At 42.0% G+C, this 18,302-nt stretch overlaps 1 protein-coding gene across 3 annotated transcripts in view; it reads left to right on the forward strand.

The window, feature by feature from the left end:
* The window catches only part of GRID1 (glutamate ionotropic receptor delta type subunit 1), a 2,576,795-nt gene that overhangs the window by 2,544,333 nt on the left and 14,160 nt on the right, over positions 1–18,302 (forward strand). For 2 of the 3 annotated variants that reach the window (XM_044056599.1, XM_044056600.1), the window contains exon 14: positions 7,273–7,473. In XM_044056599.1, coding sequence (XP_043912534.1) covers positions 7,273–7,473 — 201 coding nt within the window. Of the gene's footprint in view, positions 1–7,272; positions 7,777–18,302 lie in introns of those variants that run through there. The other variant, XM_044056598.1, reaches the window with a different exon arrangement.

The raw sequence follows: 18,302 nt of genomic DNA on the forward strand, positions 1-18,302 counted from the left end.
GATGTGTCCAAGCAAGGCAAGGAGTAGTTATGTACTGAAAGTGTGCAGAGTATCCCCCCATCCAAGGTATACACAAGTACTACAATGGCTTTTCATTTGTACTTGATTTTGCAGAATGTTCTGGTTTTCTGTCATATTTTTATACTGTTGATTTATGCTTCTTATTCAGAAAATATATGTTGTTGCAGTCCCTGTTGCTCTGTGTTTAAGTAGCAATGCTTTAATGACCATCAGGTAAGCTTGCATGAGACTGTAAGATGTAAGTAAGCTTTAATAAGCATACTGTTAAAGAATTACAAACATTGAAAGCCCGTTTGTTGTTGCCATGCAGGGATTATTTACATAATAGCATAGGGTATAAATCTAAGGTATTAAAATGCATATGACAGTATTTGTAATAAAGGACAGGATTACAGTATTTTCAGAAGCTCATTACATTTGTTGGAGACTTGCAGTCATCTTTGTAGGCTTTACCCATAAACTAAATAGAATGCCAATCTATCATATGTGGTCCATAACCTGTGAAGTAATCCTTTAAGCAATTTATCTTGAGCTTGTTTCTTGTTTGCTGTTCATTTTTTACTTTGATCATGTTTTTCCCATGGGCAGCAGGTTATTTTTGGATAACAAACATTTTACAAGTGGGGGTATCACAGAGATTGCTACTTTCAGTATGTTACTTGGTACGTTTATAAAGCTGAATATAAATTATAATTAGAACTGCAGTGCAAGGAGAAGTGGTTTGAGTCGAGTGCTGCTTGTTTTTCTTATACTTAATTTTGACTGGCATTCCAGTAATGTATTTAAAAAGTAATTTATTTTTTCATGCCTCACAACCTTTTTGTTTCCATCTAGATATTAAGTACGCTGTCATGTAACCAATGCATTGACATTTTTTTTTCTTCTACAATTCATTTTGTCTTGATTGGACTCTCATAATGATGGTTTGGCATGCAGAGCAGCATCTTTAATTAAAGTCCCAGTTTTTGCACTTTTTAGCATAGCCTCACCCTGTTCTATTTGGCCACACCCCTTCCCATTGGCCCCACCCATTCAGCTGTTTCCTGCAGGACCCCCCTTTGATTTGAAGTCACCAGCCGCCACTGTTTATTATTCTAGTTAGGTGTTATCAAAGCTGATTAGATGTGTGTGGCGCTTGTACCTTATCCTATGACTCTTAAAAGCAAGGCAGAGTTTTGCTTTTTTAAGTATTATTATTATTAGTTTCACTGCCACCCATACGATGATAAAAAAATAACTGAGTGTCTTCACGTCTGATTTAGTGGTCGGACCACCTGTTACACTTATCCATGGAGACTTCCTCCAGTGAGACTTCAGATTTTGAATTGCTCAGGTACAAAATTTGAGTAATGCCACTAGAAGATATTTATCTCCTCTAGTCAAAGAGCTCTTTTTTGTAGGGGAATGTGTATGTTCCTAAAACAATAGAAGGGGCTTGTAATTAACTAATTAATTAATTAATTAATTACATCATCTCTAGATCAGGTAGCCCATATTTATATAAAAAATTGCACTTTATTCATCTGCTTTTACTGTATTTGTGTTGCTTCCAACTTTATTACATTTATTCTGCTGCATGTATTACTGCTTGCTAGTAGCCTGTTTAAATTGTAACTGTTATTATAAGCTTATGGTTGAAGCATTTGGGCTTCAGACCAGTTGTTTTACATTAAGAAGGTTTGTGGTCTGCACTGTTGTGGCAGGGCAGGTAGCTTACATCCTTCTAAGTTGGGAGTTGCTGATTAAAGGCTTAGTGTCTGTTATTCTAAATGTGTATTAGTTCTGGTTTAAGCACTTGGGCTTTGGGCCAGTTATTTTACATTAAGAAGGTGTGGTCTGCACTGTTGTGGGAGGAGAGGGTAGATTCTGGCCTTCTGAGCTGGGAGTTTCTGTTTAAAGGCTTATTGTGCCTGCTTATTTGAACTGTTTCTTTCTGAAATTGGTATGCTTTGCTTGCTGTAGCATACTCTAAATTCAGACCTGCTGATTCTAGTGTTCTTTGTATAACTTGAGCACTAATTCAGACCATCTTTTTTTAGAGAAGGTTCCCCTGCACCCTAGTGGCAGGAGTGTCAAGTTAGAACTTGTCTGATCAAAGACTGTTGGAACGGGGCTCAGTTTTTAGCCTTTATTTGGTTAATTTGTTTAAATCAGTTTGCTCATTTGCTACTGTTATATTAAAAAAATACACTTTATGCATTGTCGCTTAGCTTGGGTTAAACTGTACCAGGCGCCATAAAGTCTGCTCTTCAAATTTCCCTTAGAACTAGACAGTTTTTTAGTTTTAGCACTCAAATCTGTTTCTTTGAGCTGAGCACTTCTTCAGAACTCATTGTAAGCACTAAATAAGCTACAAATTACTACAGCACTCAACTTTCCTCACTTGTCTAGAGGAAAACAGTTTTAAGTACTTAATAAATAAGCACTTATCCAGGCATGTCTAAGGGTCAGCTCCCAGTGTTTTCTCCTGTCTACCTGATGAATCTGGGCATCTTGGGGCAATGCAGCAATTGCTCATGTACACAGACAACCCTCTCCTCCTACAACCTAACACTACAACCTGTGAGAGATGCACTTATATAGCCAAACTGGATGCAAAGCTCTCTTCACCCAAGACTGGACTAGACTGTCAAGAGGCGAAAGTAAAAACTTGCACCACACTGCACTCATCCCATAGTCCCTCAAAACATACACCACCAAAACACACACATAGCAACACAAAGCACACACCTACATTCACAGAGGCTCTCAATAAAAATCTGCTCAAGCAACAGAGACATCCAAAGCAGAAACACAAGCAACCTCCAACCCCCAATACAACCCAAATGACACATAGCCCACAAACTCAGTGTGCCACTCAACCACAGCCCATAAAGCATAATGTACCAAACACTCTAGTCATAGGTGACTCTATAGTCAGGCACACTGATGTTCCACTTACCAGGCTAAACAAGGAGAAAGTTACTGTCAGCTGCCTGTCAGGTGCCAGGATTCATCACATAATCCACACACTCAGGTTACTCCACAACAAGTACAAATATGACTCTGTCATTGTCCATGTTGGTGTGAATGACCTGAGCTGTACCTCCCTAGACTATATGAAAAGAGACATGGAGGAGCTCTTCGATCTTGTAGCCCAGGCAGGTATGACCCTAGCCATGAGTAGCATCCTGCCATCACCCAGAATGATGCCACAGTACAAGGACAAAATTATTGACTTTAACAATTGGCTAAGCTTCTGGTGTCATTCTAAGGGGATCCAGTATCTGTCTGCCTGGGATGACATGATCGACAGACCACGATGCTTTGCCAGAGATGGCCTACACCTGTCGCCCTTGGGATTCTGGACACTGGCTAAGGCTCTTGCCAAACCCTATAGTGCCTTTTTTAGGCAAGGTTCAAATGACAAATTCACCACCATCAAAGGTACAAGCAAGCAAAATCTGAGGGTAATGCTACTCAATGCTAGAAGTCTAAACCTCAAAATGCATTCACTTGAGGCACTCCTTAAAATGGAGAACATCGATATCTGTGCAGTGACAGAGACCTGGATCAAGGCTCCAGAGAGTACCCCTGTATTACCAGGCTATAATTCATACCACACCTTTCGGCCACCTAATTGGGACCAAAACACTAAAGGCGGAGCTGTGTCCATATTCATTAAGGATATTCTCACCTCCAGGCTAGTTGCTCAGCATAATGCATACGAGATTATCCAAGTGCAACTAACTCTGGGCAAGACCGCAATCCAAATTGTAACTTGCTACAGATCCCCAACCATGTCCCTGGAATCCCACTCCTCATTTCTTGATACACTGGAAAATATTAGGGTAAAACCCAACACCCTAACAATGGGAGATTTCAACTACCCCATTAACTGGGAAAACTACTCATGTACCAACTCTTTGGCTCAACGTTTTCTGGAATTCATAAATTCCAACACCTTTGATCAACTTTTCCACACCCCCATAAGGGGCAGCAATATCCTAGACATGGTCATTAACAACATGGGTGACCAATTTTCCACACCAGAGATCAATTCCTTGTTGGTCATATCCGACCACAAGCTAATCACTCTAGACATCCACATCCTGCCCCCACCCTCCATTAGGGAAACCACCATAAAAAATTTCTACAAAGCCAACTTCACGCTTCTTAAAACAGAAGTGGCAAACTTCACGACACCCATGCAGATGGACAATAGAGATACAACTGCTGAATCCTACACAAATGCACTTTATAAGCACTTACACAAGTGCATGGATCATGCAATCCCTAACAGAACCAAGATACTATCCTCCAAAAAAAGGAAGCCAATCTGGTGGTCCCCTGCCATAAACAAACTCTACAACAGAAGAAAGAAACTGTTGCAAAAAGAGTAAAATCCAGTGATTGGAGGAACTCCCTTGTCAGCCTCAGTAAGAAGCTAAGATCCCTCATAAAATCCTCCCAAGCTATTTACAAAAACAAAATCGCAACTGATTCTAAAGACAACCACAAAGGATTCTATAGCTATGTGAAGAATCCCAATGGCACTGCTCTGAGTTACAGCACAATGGCACTAAATATACAGAACCTACTAATATTGCCAACATCCTGGCAGATAGGGTCAGTGCTAACTTTACCCCCCTCTCACCCCCTAAAGGGCCCATCTGTATATGGGAAGAATGCAAAGTTCCTGTAATCACGGCTGTACAGGTAAAATCTACACTCTCCAAAGCCAAGAACACAGCATCCATGGGACCTGAAAACATCCCAGGCTGCATTCTACATAAACTACAGAATGAACTGGCACCTCACCTAAGCACCATGTTCAATCATAGCCTTACCTCAGGCTTTGTGCCCAATGAATGACGCACAGCGACGGTTATCCCACTCCTCAAAGGGGAGCCACCACTGACCCTGGGAACTACAGCCCCATTAGCCTAACAAGCCTGGTCTGCAAGGCCATGGAATGTATTATCATGGAAATTATAAACAAAGACATTGGTAATCTCCAAACTCTGGACCCCACCAAGTTTGGGTTTGTAAAATGCAGATCATATATCCTAAACCTGATAGACTTCTTTGAAGCAGTCACCAAAGCCGTAGACGAGGGTAAGGTGGTTCACACAGCCTATCTAGATCTTGCCAAGGATTTTGACACCATCCCCCACTCTGGAATTATAGATAAACTCACTAAACTAGGTATAAATCCCTATGTCAAAAGATGGGTAGCCAACTGGCTCACTGACAGAATCCACACTGTGAAAGCAGCAGACTCCAAGTCCAACTTCAGACAAGTGACAAGTGGAGTACCACAGGGTTCAGTCCTGGGTCCTCTCCTGTTTGGTATCTACTTTTCTGAAGTACAGGCTAACACAGAAGGTCTTTGGCTAACGAAGTTCACAGATGAATGCAAACTAGGAGCCATAGTCCAAACTCCCAATGATGTGGATATCTTACAAAAGGGCCTCACTGAGACAGATGCCTGGTGTCAAAGCCATGGCCTCTAGCTCAGTGCCAAAAAGTGCATTGTCATCCCTTTCGGTAAAAACTCTGTACCCATGAGCTACCACATATGTGGTAGACTACTTAACACCAAAAGTGCCCAACCAGATAAGAGACCTTGGGACACAGGTAGACATTAGTCTCTCCTGTGATAATCACATCACCAAATTAGCAGGAAATCCTTCTATGTGGCACACCTCATCACAAAGGGTTTCTCATCCAGGAAAACAGAGGTCATTGTTCCCCTCTACTCATCACTCATTAGACCCATTATAGAGTACAATGCCCCTTTTGGTATGTACCTCACAAGACATCTACAACAACTGGAAAGGCCACAGAAATACCTCACAAAGAGGATTACTGGCCTCAAACAGATGCCCTATGCAGACCATCTAAAAAAACTCCAGCTTTACTCCGTTGCATATCGCCTACTCAGAGGCAATCTCTGCCTAACATACAAAGCTATGTCAAACCCAGAGCTGTTGGACATGCTCCACTTAAAGAAATCCCAATCCCTCTGAGCTAAATGCTTTAGGGACCTAAACCTTGTCACCACAAAAACAGAACATGCTGGAGGGATAGATTCCTGTCCCAAACACTTCCCATACTCTGGAACAAACTACCTATCTATATCAAACAAAGCTCCTCATTAGCACTCTTCAAGAAGAATCTTGATGATTGGATGGGAAATACGAAATTCACCCCGGGGATCACGTCTGTGGCTCTGCTCGACAGGGGCACAGGAAAATAATTTTCTTGGGTGGCGAAAGCCAGGGTACCTTTTTGGCTATGCTTATATAGGCCCTAGGGCCAATAGCCTAGTACCTACGTATGAACCTAAGGGTGACATAAGTATAAACCATTTAGTAATGCACATTGGCATAAATAATTTTTGATGGCAGTAAAAAGGATGTTTAGAAAATCTTTTAAAAGATATATTAATGGAAGTCAAAATACCTCCACTTATCCACATGTGCAAACGTGTGCGCACATACACACACACACACACACACACACACACACACACACACACACACACACACACACACACACACACACACACACACACACACACACACAGAAGAAGTGATGCCATCATTGCAAAGGTAACAAGGAAGCATGTATTTCTTCTAGACTTCTCCCAGTTCTACTTTCTCACTATACTGATTTTTGCCATTTATTCTGCCTTCATTATTGTATTGTAGTTGTAGGGATTTTCAGTTTAGAATAATCTTTGTGTACCTTAAGCAATATCCTGTCCTTGTTGCCCTAAATCATGACTTTTGCTTGAATATGAATTAGAATATTATCACAGGATTCTCACGCTTCTGGCATTATTACTGTAAATCAATTAAATATGACACAAGGACATAATACCCTTCTAAAGTACAATCTAGCAGTAGGCATTAAGCACACTGGCTCTATATCTATGTGCTTTTAGACATCAGTGACTCATTGCACACAAAGTTATATTTTGTAGTTCTTCCAAACTACTGTGACGTTTTACATGTGAAATTATTTCCTAATATTAAAAATACATTTTGTATGAAAATAAGAATCAAGTTCTAAAATAGCAGTTAATATCTGAGCATGTATGTGTTTTACTTCATTGAGGAGAGGTATTGTAAAGGAAATTCTGTTGCACTGTGTTATAATATTCCATTAATGTTTGTAATCAGCAAAAGTCCTGTTTCAAAGGGAATAGTATCTTTTCCTTACTAACTGAATACCATTATCTTTTTTTCCCCTCCGCATCCCAAGGACAAAGAAGTAAACCTGGAGCAAGTTCACAGACGTATGAATAGCCTAATTGATGAGGATATTGCCCACAAGCAAATCTCTCCAGCATCCATTGAAATCTCTGCTTTGGAGATTGGCGGGATACCACCTAGTCAGACCTTGGAGCCTATTCGTGAATATCAGAACACTCAGCTTTCAGTCAGCACATTTTTGCCTGAACAGGTAACACATGGTACCAGCAGGACGCTTGCAACATCATCGGGCAGTAATCTCCCACTGCCCCTCAGCAGTTCTTCAACTATGCCCTCTATACAGTGTAAACACAGATCACCGAATGGAGGATTATTTCGACAAAGCCCACTCAAGACACCAATCCCTATCTCATTCCAGTCAGTATCTGGGGGATCAATTCAGGACACCACTGAGCCTAGCCATGGAACATCCATATGATTTAGAAATAAACAAGTGGGGAAAACCAGCATTGATTTTTAATACAATTAAAAAGAACTGATACATTTCCTTGTACATATTTGTAAATACAGAAAGAATGGAGTGGGGTAAAAGTGTATTTTGAATATTCTCAGTTTTTGAAGTCAGTAAAAAAAATACAAATCATGTATGAATGGCTTTGTAAATTTTGTTCTATATAAATAAAACAACAGATTACTTGTGATTCTTCTAAAGTGCCAAAGAGGAGTTGTTACTGGGAATGATAAAAGTAACAATTTTACTCAATTCCGTCATTCCTCTTTTAATACATTTCTTCCTTTGGAAATGGATATATTAGTCCTCGACTTAGTTTGAAGCAGCACTTAATGCCTGCTACTAACCAAGGTTTTATCTGGTTTTCTGAACATTTTTGGAACATGTCTGTGGCCAAAACATGCCAGTATGCACCAGTGCTGTATCACAACACAAGTCACATAAAAACATGCAAAATGCTCAGTATCTGATTCACAATAAATACTTAATAGTGTTACATAAACAGGTGCTGATTATAAATGTCAGAGGTTAGTTAAAATATTTTTAACTCTAAACTGAAATCTACTTTGCCAGTAGAGACTAACCCTAAAACAGGAGATAGTGTAAAAGGAGCGGAAAAAGTGTGAAGCAGTTCGTCCTGAAGATATATATGACCTGATAACAGCTTCCCATTTACCCATTCAGTGTGTGTGTGTTGCTTATGTGTACATCTTGTTATTTAAATGTCCTGCAATGGTTGGCTGTTTCCATGAAATATGTCACAAGCATAACATTTATTATTGAGATGATGGCTCCAGTGGTGGATTTTGAAGCACCACTAACTCTGATGTTTTTGTTCACTGCCACACTTTATCGGTTGCCATAAATGTGTCCTGTCACAGTCTTGGATGTTGTACTAAATGCATTTATTTCTTGATCAAAGTCAGAAACATTATGCAGAACAGTACTGCAAATGCCATCAGATAACCGTTAATCAGAGTAGGAAAGCAAAGAACAAAGCACGATGATCTTGCAGGCATGTACTTTTATTATTATGATTTCATCTTGCCTAAGAGTAAGGTTCTTCCAGTTTGTGTCTTCTTGGTACAGTGTTCTTCCAAGTGGATTGAGCTTGCAGACGTTTTGTTAGAAGCTATTTCAGTGAGACTGCTGGCACTCAGTTCAAGAGAAAAAGATAAGTTGTACAATTTAAAGTATCTTTTACTCTTTCCTCTAATTTCAATGATCCTGGAGTGAGAATATTTAAATAAAGAAAGTGTGGGAGAGTGGAAGCCTGCAAAACACATTTCTCAGGATTCATAAATGAATATTGCTTGTGAAAGCAGTATGCAATAATCCATGTTTCATGGAATGGGTCTAGATATGCATGTAAACTAAACGTTTTTGTTCTTAAATGCAATAACATTTAGTCTAAATGAATACATAGACATATTACTTACATTCTGTTTCATGGAATGTGCCTAGACATGCCCCTAAGCTAAATGTTATAGCTCCTAAGTGGAAAACATTTAATTTAAATGAATATCTATCTACATTAGCTCCATTCTGTGAAATACTGAAAGGTTAAAAGAAAATCACCCATTCACTGTTGCACAGGTCTTTGTCACCACCACCCATTTATGAATCGTATGGATTGTGTTCAGGGTATTTTGTATAACATTTTCTTATGTTTATTTTGGACCTTATGTGTTCATATTAATTCTTTTATGTTTTTATGTTTGTTTATTTTGTTTAAGTCCATTGTGGTGCCTTTCATTTATTTTGTTTTCAAGCTATAGCATGCTCGGGGTAATAGACATGATAGGGGTGTTAGAGGAGTTAGATTTTATTCTAAAGTAGTAGAATCCTTTGCAACCTGAGCACAGCCTACTGAATTAAACAATACCGATACATAAAACATGGTGGTGGTTATTGATTCCTGCTTACAGTAGCTATCACTTTCTGTTTCTGCACACTGAATGCCTGTTAAGAAGAAACACGCAGAGATACACTACTTAGGCAGAGAAAAACTTCACATCCTTTTTCAAAGTATTCAGAAGATAGAATGAATCAAGAATGTGGTGGGATGCCAAGCAAAGGAAAAGAACTATGGTCTGTGCAATCCGTCAGCAAGTATCGTTTTATCTAGTTGTCTCACTGATTTCTTTAGCCATATGTCTTATCCATTAATAAACTATTCTCTTAATTTATACTGTACCACTAGGTCTAGTAATGTATTATACAGTTTTTTTACTGAGAAAAAACATGTTTTTTTTCAGAGCTGAATTATCCTTAGAGTGACTACTGATGTCTCACCCCCAATTCTGCATTTACAGATTCCCTCCTCTTGTTTGTCGCTTGAAAATGTGGTATGCTCAGAGGGTCTATATTACAAGATCGAAACTTTAGTTAATCGAATAACTAAAGAGCGATCTTGTAATATCGAAACCTGAAAATATCGAACGGACGATTTAACCCAGGGCAACACTTCCCTTGGCCACATGGAAAAAAAAAATGTAAATCCCAATTCAAGTGGGAGGGTCTTCACCCTCACACTCCTCGATGTGGGGGGCTGTGCTCCCACCCCCAACTAAATATACCAACTCTGAGATCACTCCAAATTGGAGAAAATGGCATAATCCACATAATGGCCAAGGGAAGTGATCTGAAGTAGTTTACTTCATTTGGTCTTCAACCTGTGGGATATGGATCCTTATCGGATCCAAGCTGGCAAATATTACTAGCATCAGCTCCAAGCTCCAGACTCCTCCCCTTACCCATAATACACCTCCACTGCCTTCCATCCCCAGATCTCATTTGCCGCGATTTGTTATACATTGTGTCTTCAGAGCTCCAGCTAGCAGTGGGTTATTTATCTTCTGTAAGTTTAAAACTTTCCTTTTCTTTAGCCGATCTAGGTTAGTTTAGGTACCCTTTCTCCCCTCCCATCGCTTTGGCATCGAGTGTTGGTTTGTTTAGGTATATAGTTAGAGTAGTTTGTTTTGTGGTGCCCGTCCCCCCTTTGGTGTTGTCTATAAACTAGAGTGGTGAGTGGGTGTGTGTGTTAGACTTGAGAAAGGTTTTGCCTGTTTTTTTTTTTTCTTACGGCTTCTTTCCTTCTCGCAAGATGGCTGAAAAACATGTGTTCAAGTGCTGCACAGAGTGTCGCCATAAGCTCTCCCCAGTGGATGGCCACACTATGTGTGTGTTGTGACTAGGTGTGGCCCACCTTATTGTGGATTGCTCCATTTTTGCGGGGTTCAACCCCTGAGCTTTAAAAGATAGGAAGGCCAAGTTGGCCCTCAAAGGTCTTCTTCCTTTTGCTGATCCTATTTCCTCATCTTTGGCTTCAGTCACAGCGGCTACTGTGACTGCCTCACCCTCTTCTCTTCCTCTGGCCTCTCCTCCCTCCCAGATTCAGACTCAAACTCCTGCATCTAAGCCTGTGGTAGCGGAGCAGAGGAGAGGTAGAGAATGGGAGAGAGAGTCTAAGATGAAGGGAAAGAGGAAGAGGTCCCCGGACCTCGCTTCTCCAAGTAAGTCAGCATGGATCCATGACTCCCCTCAACTCCGGTCTCCAAGGTTCTCCCCAGAGCTGGAGGAGGCATGTTCAGTCTCCCGGGCCTCAGTTCCCCAACCTGCCAGGTCAGAGTCCATGGCCTTGTCATGGTCAACCCGCTACCCACATAACGGATATGGATCTGGATAAGATGATGAGGTGCTTTATCCATCCACAGATCCAGATGGGGGTCTTGCCAGCCCCCCCTCCATCTGGAGGGGGGAGTTTGCTTCCCTTTTTTCAACCCATTTCTCCTTTCCCGATCTGACCTTCTGCTTCGGAGTACTCAGATCTGAGGTTGGCCTTGGTCAGTGGGTCGGCACCAACGGTACTTGTTTCCTCAATGCCGACAGCTGCCTGGAGTGTCTCAGATCCAACCAGTTCAGATCCCAGCCGCTCTCGGAGCCAGAGCTTGGGTGTCGGATCCGAGGAAGTGGAACCTTTTCCATCGGCTCCAATGTTGTCGGTCCAGGTCCCCCTCCTCGGAGCTCTGTCCACTTCAGGACCAACTCCAATTCTCGCATCAGACTCGGGGAAACTGGCCTCCTTATTAGCTTCCCAGGAGGTCCACTCTCTTTTGGCATTCGATGTGGTAGAAAGGGTCCTCTCCATTGGATTGAGACCCCTGATCACCCCCTTGGACTCTGCCTATACCCCCTCGGCTATGTCTACAGTCCCCATTGTCTTACCAGAGGGACAGCCTGTGCTCAAAGAGCCCCAGATGGTTCCCCCTGAGGACTTGCGATTGCTCCCCTGAGAGCACCACTGGAGATGTGCCTCACAAGCATACATGCAAGAGGAGGCACTTGGACTCCCCCCAAGTCCCTAACTGAGGACACAGAGTTAGATGATGGAGAGGGCTCCCCAAGATCACCTCCTGAGGATGTCAACTTTGGAGACATCATGGAGATCCTTTGCCAGCGAGAAGGCTAGTCTGCCCCCAAGCCCTCTTCTGATGAGTCTGTGTTCCTGGAGGCTTTCAGCATGGGCCAATCTACTTCTTGGGTGTCCCCTCCCACAGATCCTTTAGTGGATTTGATTACCTCGTGAGCGTGGAAGGAACCAGACACCACGGACGACCCAATAATATTTTAAGCCCCCCCATTGACGGGCCATCCTGGAATAAGGGCTCCCCTGTGGATGCCATGGTGGTAGCAGCAGCCACTAAGAAGGAACTATCTCAGGAGAGTTCCTTGGTCCACCCTCCTGACCGGGAGTCACGGATGATGGATCATCTAGGGTAGCAAGTGTATGCTTCAGCTACCTTCTCCATCAGGTCACTGAATTACTTGGCCCATCTCACTAGACTCCAGTGCAACCTAGTAAAGGAGCTGGAGGAGTCTCCACCCAAGTCCATGTCGCAGGAGGACAAGGCTCTGTTCTCTGCAAATATATCCACTTTAAAAGCGGTATCAATTATATCCATGCGACTCTTCTCCCATGCTATGGAAGGAGTGGCTAGGACAGCTGTGTCTGGCATGTCCATGAGGGTTAATGCCTGGCTCAGGTTGTGTCAGTTTACTGAACCCTTTAAGGTACCTTTTGCCAATGCCCCTTAGGACGGCTCAACACCTTTCAGTAAGACCACGAAGGAGACACTAGTCCAGAGTGAGAAGGATGGGAAGACACTGTCTGCCATCGGAATCTGCTTCTCTAACCCTCAAAGGTCATTTTCCCAGAACCAGAGAGGGCAAAAGAAGATGTGGTTTTGGAAGTCTCAGTATTCCCATGACACTCAGGACTCTTCTTCTCCTGTAGGCAGAGGGGGACAGAATGGATGCCAGCCCAGAGGCAGAAGGGGTCCACGAAACTTTAGGTCTCAAGAACCATTCTCGGAAAGACCCAGGCAGCAACCCTGGGGGGTTGCCTGGCTGCTCTACTCTGGAGGCAGTTGGGGGATGATTGTCCTTGCACGCAGCAGCATGGGAGTCCATAACAATGGACCATTGGGTGCTTCAAATCATATCCAGAGGATATTCTATCCCCTTCGTGCGTTACCCCATATCTCCCAGATACCTCGCAGACATTCCACCCATGCAAAGGGAGGCAGCAGCATAGGAAATGTCCAAGCTGCTAGAAAAATAAGCCATAGAAACCACACACACACCCCCAATCAGTCCAGATTGGGCTTCTACTCCAGGTTCTTTTTGGTGCCAAGGAAAACAGGGGACTTAAGGCCCATTCTGGACCTCTCTAACCTGAACCTGTCAGTTGCCAAAAAGAAGTTCAAGATAGTCACACTAAAGTCCATCATGCCATACCTGCAAGAATGCAACTGGATGTGTTTGTTAGACTTCCAGGATGCTTACTATCACATAAAAATGCACAGAAGCTCCAGGAGGATTCTCCACTTCCAACTAGGGACCAATCATTATTAATTTTGAGCCCTACCCTTTGGTCTCACCACAGCCCCCAGGGTGTTCACCAAAGTGATGGTGGTTGTAGCAGCTCACCTGAGGCTTCAGGGGATTCAGGTCTATCCATACCTGGATGATTGGCTCCTCACTGCTCCCACCAGGCGTCTACTTTCCCAAACCATGGATTACTTTCTGACACTTGCCCTGAGTTTAGGTATCACAAGCAACACATCCAAATCTCTCCTAGATCCTGTATAGGTACATTGGTGCCAGGATAGATACACTTCAGTGCAAAGTATTCCTAACTTTGGAGAGAGTTCAAAACCTCAAGATGCATGTCTCCCTGATCTACCATTCGCACCTCCTGATGGCAGAATCAGTGTTGAGAGCCCTAGGCTCAATGGCGGTGACCATAACTCTTCTTCCATGTGCACAGCTACACATGCAGATTCTTCAGTGGACTCTAGCGGTTCAGTGGTCCTTGTTGGAGCAACCACTAACTTATCCTATCCACCTAAGTCGTGTATGCCGGTCGGCCCTCATATGGTGGATGAGCTCTCCAGACATTTTGGAGGGAAGACCCTTTGCTCCAGCTGCGGCGCAAACCACAGTGACCACGGATGCCTCCCAATTCAGGTGGGGTGGCATTGTTCGTGCAGGACAGTCCAAGGCCTGTGGTCCCCCATAGAGACCATCTTGCATATCAATGTCCTAGAGATGAGGGCGGTCCTTCTAGCATTGCAGACCCTTCATGCCTTTTTTCCTCTGGGGACGATTGCCCTTCAGTCAGACAACATGTCAGTAGTCTGGTATATCAACAAACAGGGAAGGACCAGATCTTACCCCCTTTGTCGCGAGAACATGGGAGTGTGGGAATGGGCGATCTCTACCGGTCGCTTTCTCATCACAATGCACATTTTGGGATGGTCCAACATTCCAGCGGACAGGCTAAGTCAGACCATTCTGATGCCTTACAAGTGGTCTCTGAATCTGTCAGTAGCGGAACAGATCTTCAGCGAGTGGGGGTCAACCTTTCTGTGATCTCTTTGCATCTCCTTTCAACGCAAAGCGCAGCAGGTTTTTCACTCTGAACCCCCCGCCGGGGGAGTCCCCCAGAGATGCTCTAATTTATGATTAGCCTCCCAGGCTTCTGTATGCTTACCTGCCAGTGCCTCTCATTCCGAGGTATCTGCAGAAAGCTTGTCAACTGGGGAGCAAGGTGATCCTCATTGCCCCATTCTGGCCTCGCCAGGTATGGTTTCCCTTCCTTTGGTCTCACCTTCTGGCTCCACCTTGGATCCTAGATCCCATTCAGGATCTGATTTCACACCCCTCGGGGGTGCCTCATCTGAGTCTGGACAGCCTGAAGCTCACGGTGTGGCTGCTCCAGTTTCCATAATTGCTAGGACTCCTAGACTATCCTCCTCAGTTAGATCTATTTTGGTAGCTGCTCATAAGTCTTCAACCAAAGGTTTATCACAGCAAGTGGAAATGTTTTTCTTTCTGAGCCTCTCAGAGGAGTTTAGACCCTTTCACGGCTCCTATTTCTGCTATTTTTGATTTTTTAGCTGATATTTTCCAGAATGGAGGTAATTCTTCTACTGTCAAAGTTCAGTTGGCTGCCATTTCCCATTTTCATGTGGGTAAGAATTCTGCATCCTTAGCATCTTCCAGACTGTGTAAAGCTTTTATCAAAGGTACCTTTTTGCTATGCCTCCCAGTCAAAGACCCTGTTCCCCCATGCGACCTTACTATGGTTCTCCAAGCTCTGGTCGTTCCGCCTTTCGAGCCTGCCGCTACTGCAGATCTAAAATTTCTATCGTGGAAAACAGCTTTTCTGGTAGCTATTACTTCTACTAGAAGGGTTTCAGAATTACAGGCTTTGTCCATCAAATTTCTGTACATGATTTTTCATAGACAGAGTTTCCCTTCGAACCAGTCCATTTTTTCTTCCTAAGGTGGCATTACCAGTCAATATCAATCAGACTATACATTTGCCTGTGTTCTTTCCCAATTTTACGAACAAGATGGAATACAAGCTACACATGTTGGATGTTCATAGACAGTTATGATTCTATTTACACAGGACAAAAATTTTTCATAAATCTGATCAATTGTTTGTTTCCTTCTATAGACCCTTTTTGGGGAAACCTATTTCCAAGGTCACTATAGCTAGATGGATTTCTTCATGCATCCTGCAGGTCTATAAGGACAAAGGCATGTCTCCTCCAGGTCAGGTAAAAGCTCATTCCACTAGGCCCATGCTTTTTGTGGCTTTCTGGTCTAGAGTGTCTTTGGATGACATTTGCTCTGCAGCTACCTGGTCCTCATCTCATACATTTATTTCTCATTACAAATTGGATTTGACTTCCAGAAGGAGAGCATCCTTTGGCTCTGCAGTGCTTCGGAATATCCTTCCCTGAGGGTCTCCCAGGAGTTTAGCAGCTGGGAACTCTGTCCTACAGGTTAAAGACCAAATGAAGCAAACTACTTCAGATAAAGAAGTTATGTACTCACCCTAACATTCCATCTGAGTAGCTGTACTTCATTTGTCTTCAACCGTCCCTCCCTCCTTCCCCCGGACCTTGGTGCATGTTCAGCCTACGGGCTGCAGTATAGGTCACAAGTATGTTATCAGGTCGGGTTCTATGTATAAGTTCAGCAAATTTGATCTGGGGATGGAAGGCGGTGGAGGTATATTATGGGTAAGGGGAGGAGTCTGGAGCTCGAAGCTGATGCTAGAAATATTTGCCGGCTCGGATCCGATACGGATCCGTATCCCACAGGTTGAAGACAAATGAAGTACAACTACTCAGATGGAACGTTATGGTGAGTACATAACTTCTTTTTTCCCTGGGTTAAATCAGTTGTTCGACATTTTTAGGTTTCGATATTACAAGATCGATCTTTAGTTATTCGATTAACTAAAGTGTTGATCTTGTAATATAGACCATGCTCAGATCATGTCATGCTTTCTTATAGTGTATACATGCTCAAAACATCCATACCCATATACTTTAGTGTCCCTACAATCTTTGTTTCTGTCCAATACATGCTTTCTGGAAGCATAGTATTTTCCTGTGGCTATCGAAAGCTGTTGTATTTTAATTAAGCTGAACCAATACTCTGAGAGGAAAGGGGTATCCTCAATATTTTTCCAAGGCTCCTTTGGTTATGCAGGCCTGCATCCCATTGACTTTCCCCATTGCACTTTCATATAATGTTGTGTGACTCACATGTTTGCATATGAATGATAAGTTGTTGGATGACAAGCCTTCTTGCAGTTTAGTATAGCTGTAGTTTGGAATAAAACATTTTATGCCATCCAAGAATGTAAAACCTACTTGAGAAGAAATGCATTACTGGTGCTGTCAAGTGAATCTGCCCTAATTCCAGAGCTTTGAAATTAAATGAATCACAAAACTATCTCATCTTAAAGCAGTGTTGCTTATGGTATTGAATTTAAAAGTCATGTCTCTGTTGCTGCAAGAAAGATTAAAATATTACAGAGTACAGTATAGCCATTAATTGAATTTCTTGATAAGAATTGAAAGCCCAAATCAGTTTGCTTTTCAAAACTCTTTTAACAGTGCTAAATAGATTTAATAACTGTTGTCAGTCTCTGTAAAAATGATAGAGAACATTAAATCTGGTAAATTTCTTTAGAATAGTTTCAAATTTATCACTAGCTGCCTCATAGTACTAAAAAAAAAGGACTATGATTCAGGACTGGATGAAGAAGGACTTTGTATGTTCTAAACAAAAGGAGAACATGGGTTGACATAAAGGAGGAAATTCTCATTCCCGAGAGTCATTTGGAAAAAAAATATTTAGTTACATTAGATTTGACACTATCTAAAAATAAATATATCAGTATTATTTTCTTTTCATGAAGCCAGACCCCAAAACTGAACCTAAAGGAACTCATTGGCAGAACTTGTTCCCACAGATAAAAATAAAGACAAAACTGTCTACTATGACTAGAAAACCAGCAACACTCATAACTAAAATCCCAAAGAATGAGTAAATAAAAAGTTCTCTTCAAAATGTTTAATGTTTTATTAAAGCTTTTGGGTGTTCTCGGCCGTCTTTTTATTATTTTTTATCTTCAAATGCCAGACATTAATTTTAGTGCTTTTATCCCATAAAAATATAAGAAGATTTTTTAAACAGACTCAAAGGTGATACAATATCTAAATGTATATTGGTGTTTATCACATTTCAGAGTAAACCAGTCACCTAACTATACACAATAATTTCCAATTCAGCTTCAGCATGTCTTAGGAATATGGAAAAAAACCAGACCAATCAGCAAAACAAATGCAGACACAGGCAGGATATGTACTCTTGACAAGATCTGAACTGGAGACTCAATGATGGCAAATAAATATTTTCCCAGAGATCTCTCAAAAACCTCAAGAAAATGTAAGTAAGGCTAACATGTCTATGGCTGCGGGGTGTGGGGGGGGGGGTTGCTCCCCTGTTAAAAATAAATAAATAAAAGTGATTTTTTTGCCCTTTCACTTTTCAGACATTTTTTTGTCCTTTCAATGTATTGACTTTCAAGAAGTCAACATTTAATAATAGAACCCTTCTGAGCAATGAACTTTTGATGGCTAACTTAACAATAAGAATATATGTTTTAGCTTATTGCAGGATTTGCTTAATCTGAA

This window comes from Protopterus annectens, chromosome 14.part0 (genome assembly GCF_019279795.1).
Source record: "Protopterus annectens isolate FY-2018-M chromosome 14.part0, PAN1.0, whole genome shotgun sequence".
NCBI lineage: Eukaryota > Metazoa > Chordata > Ceratodontiformes > Protopteridae > Protopterus > Protopterus annectens.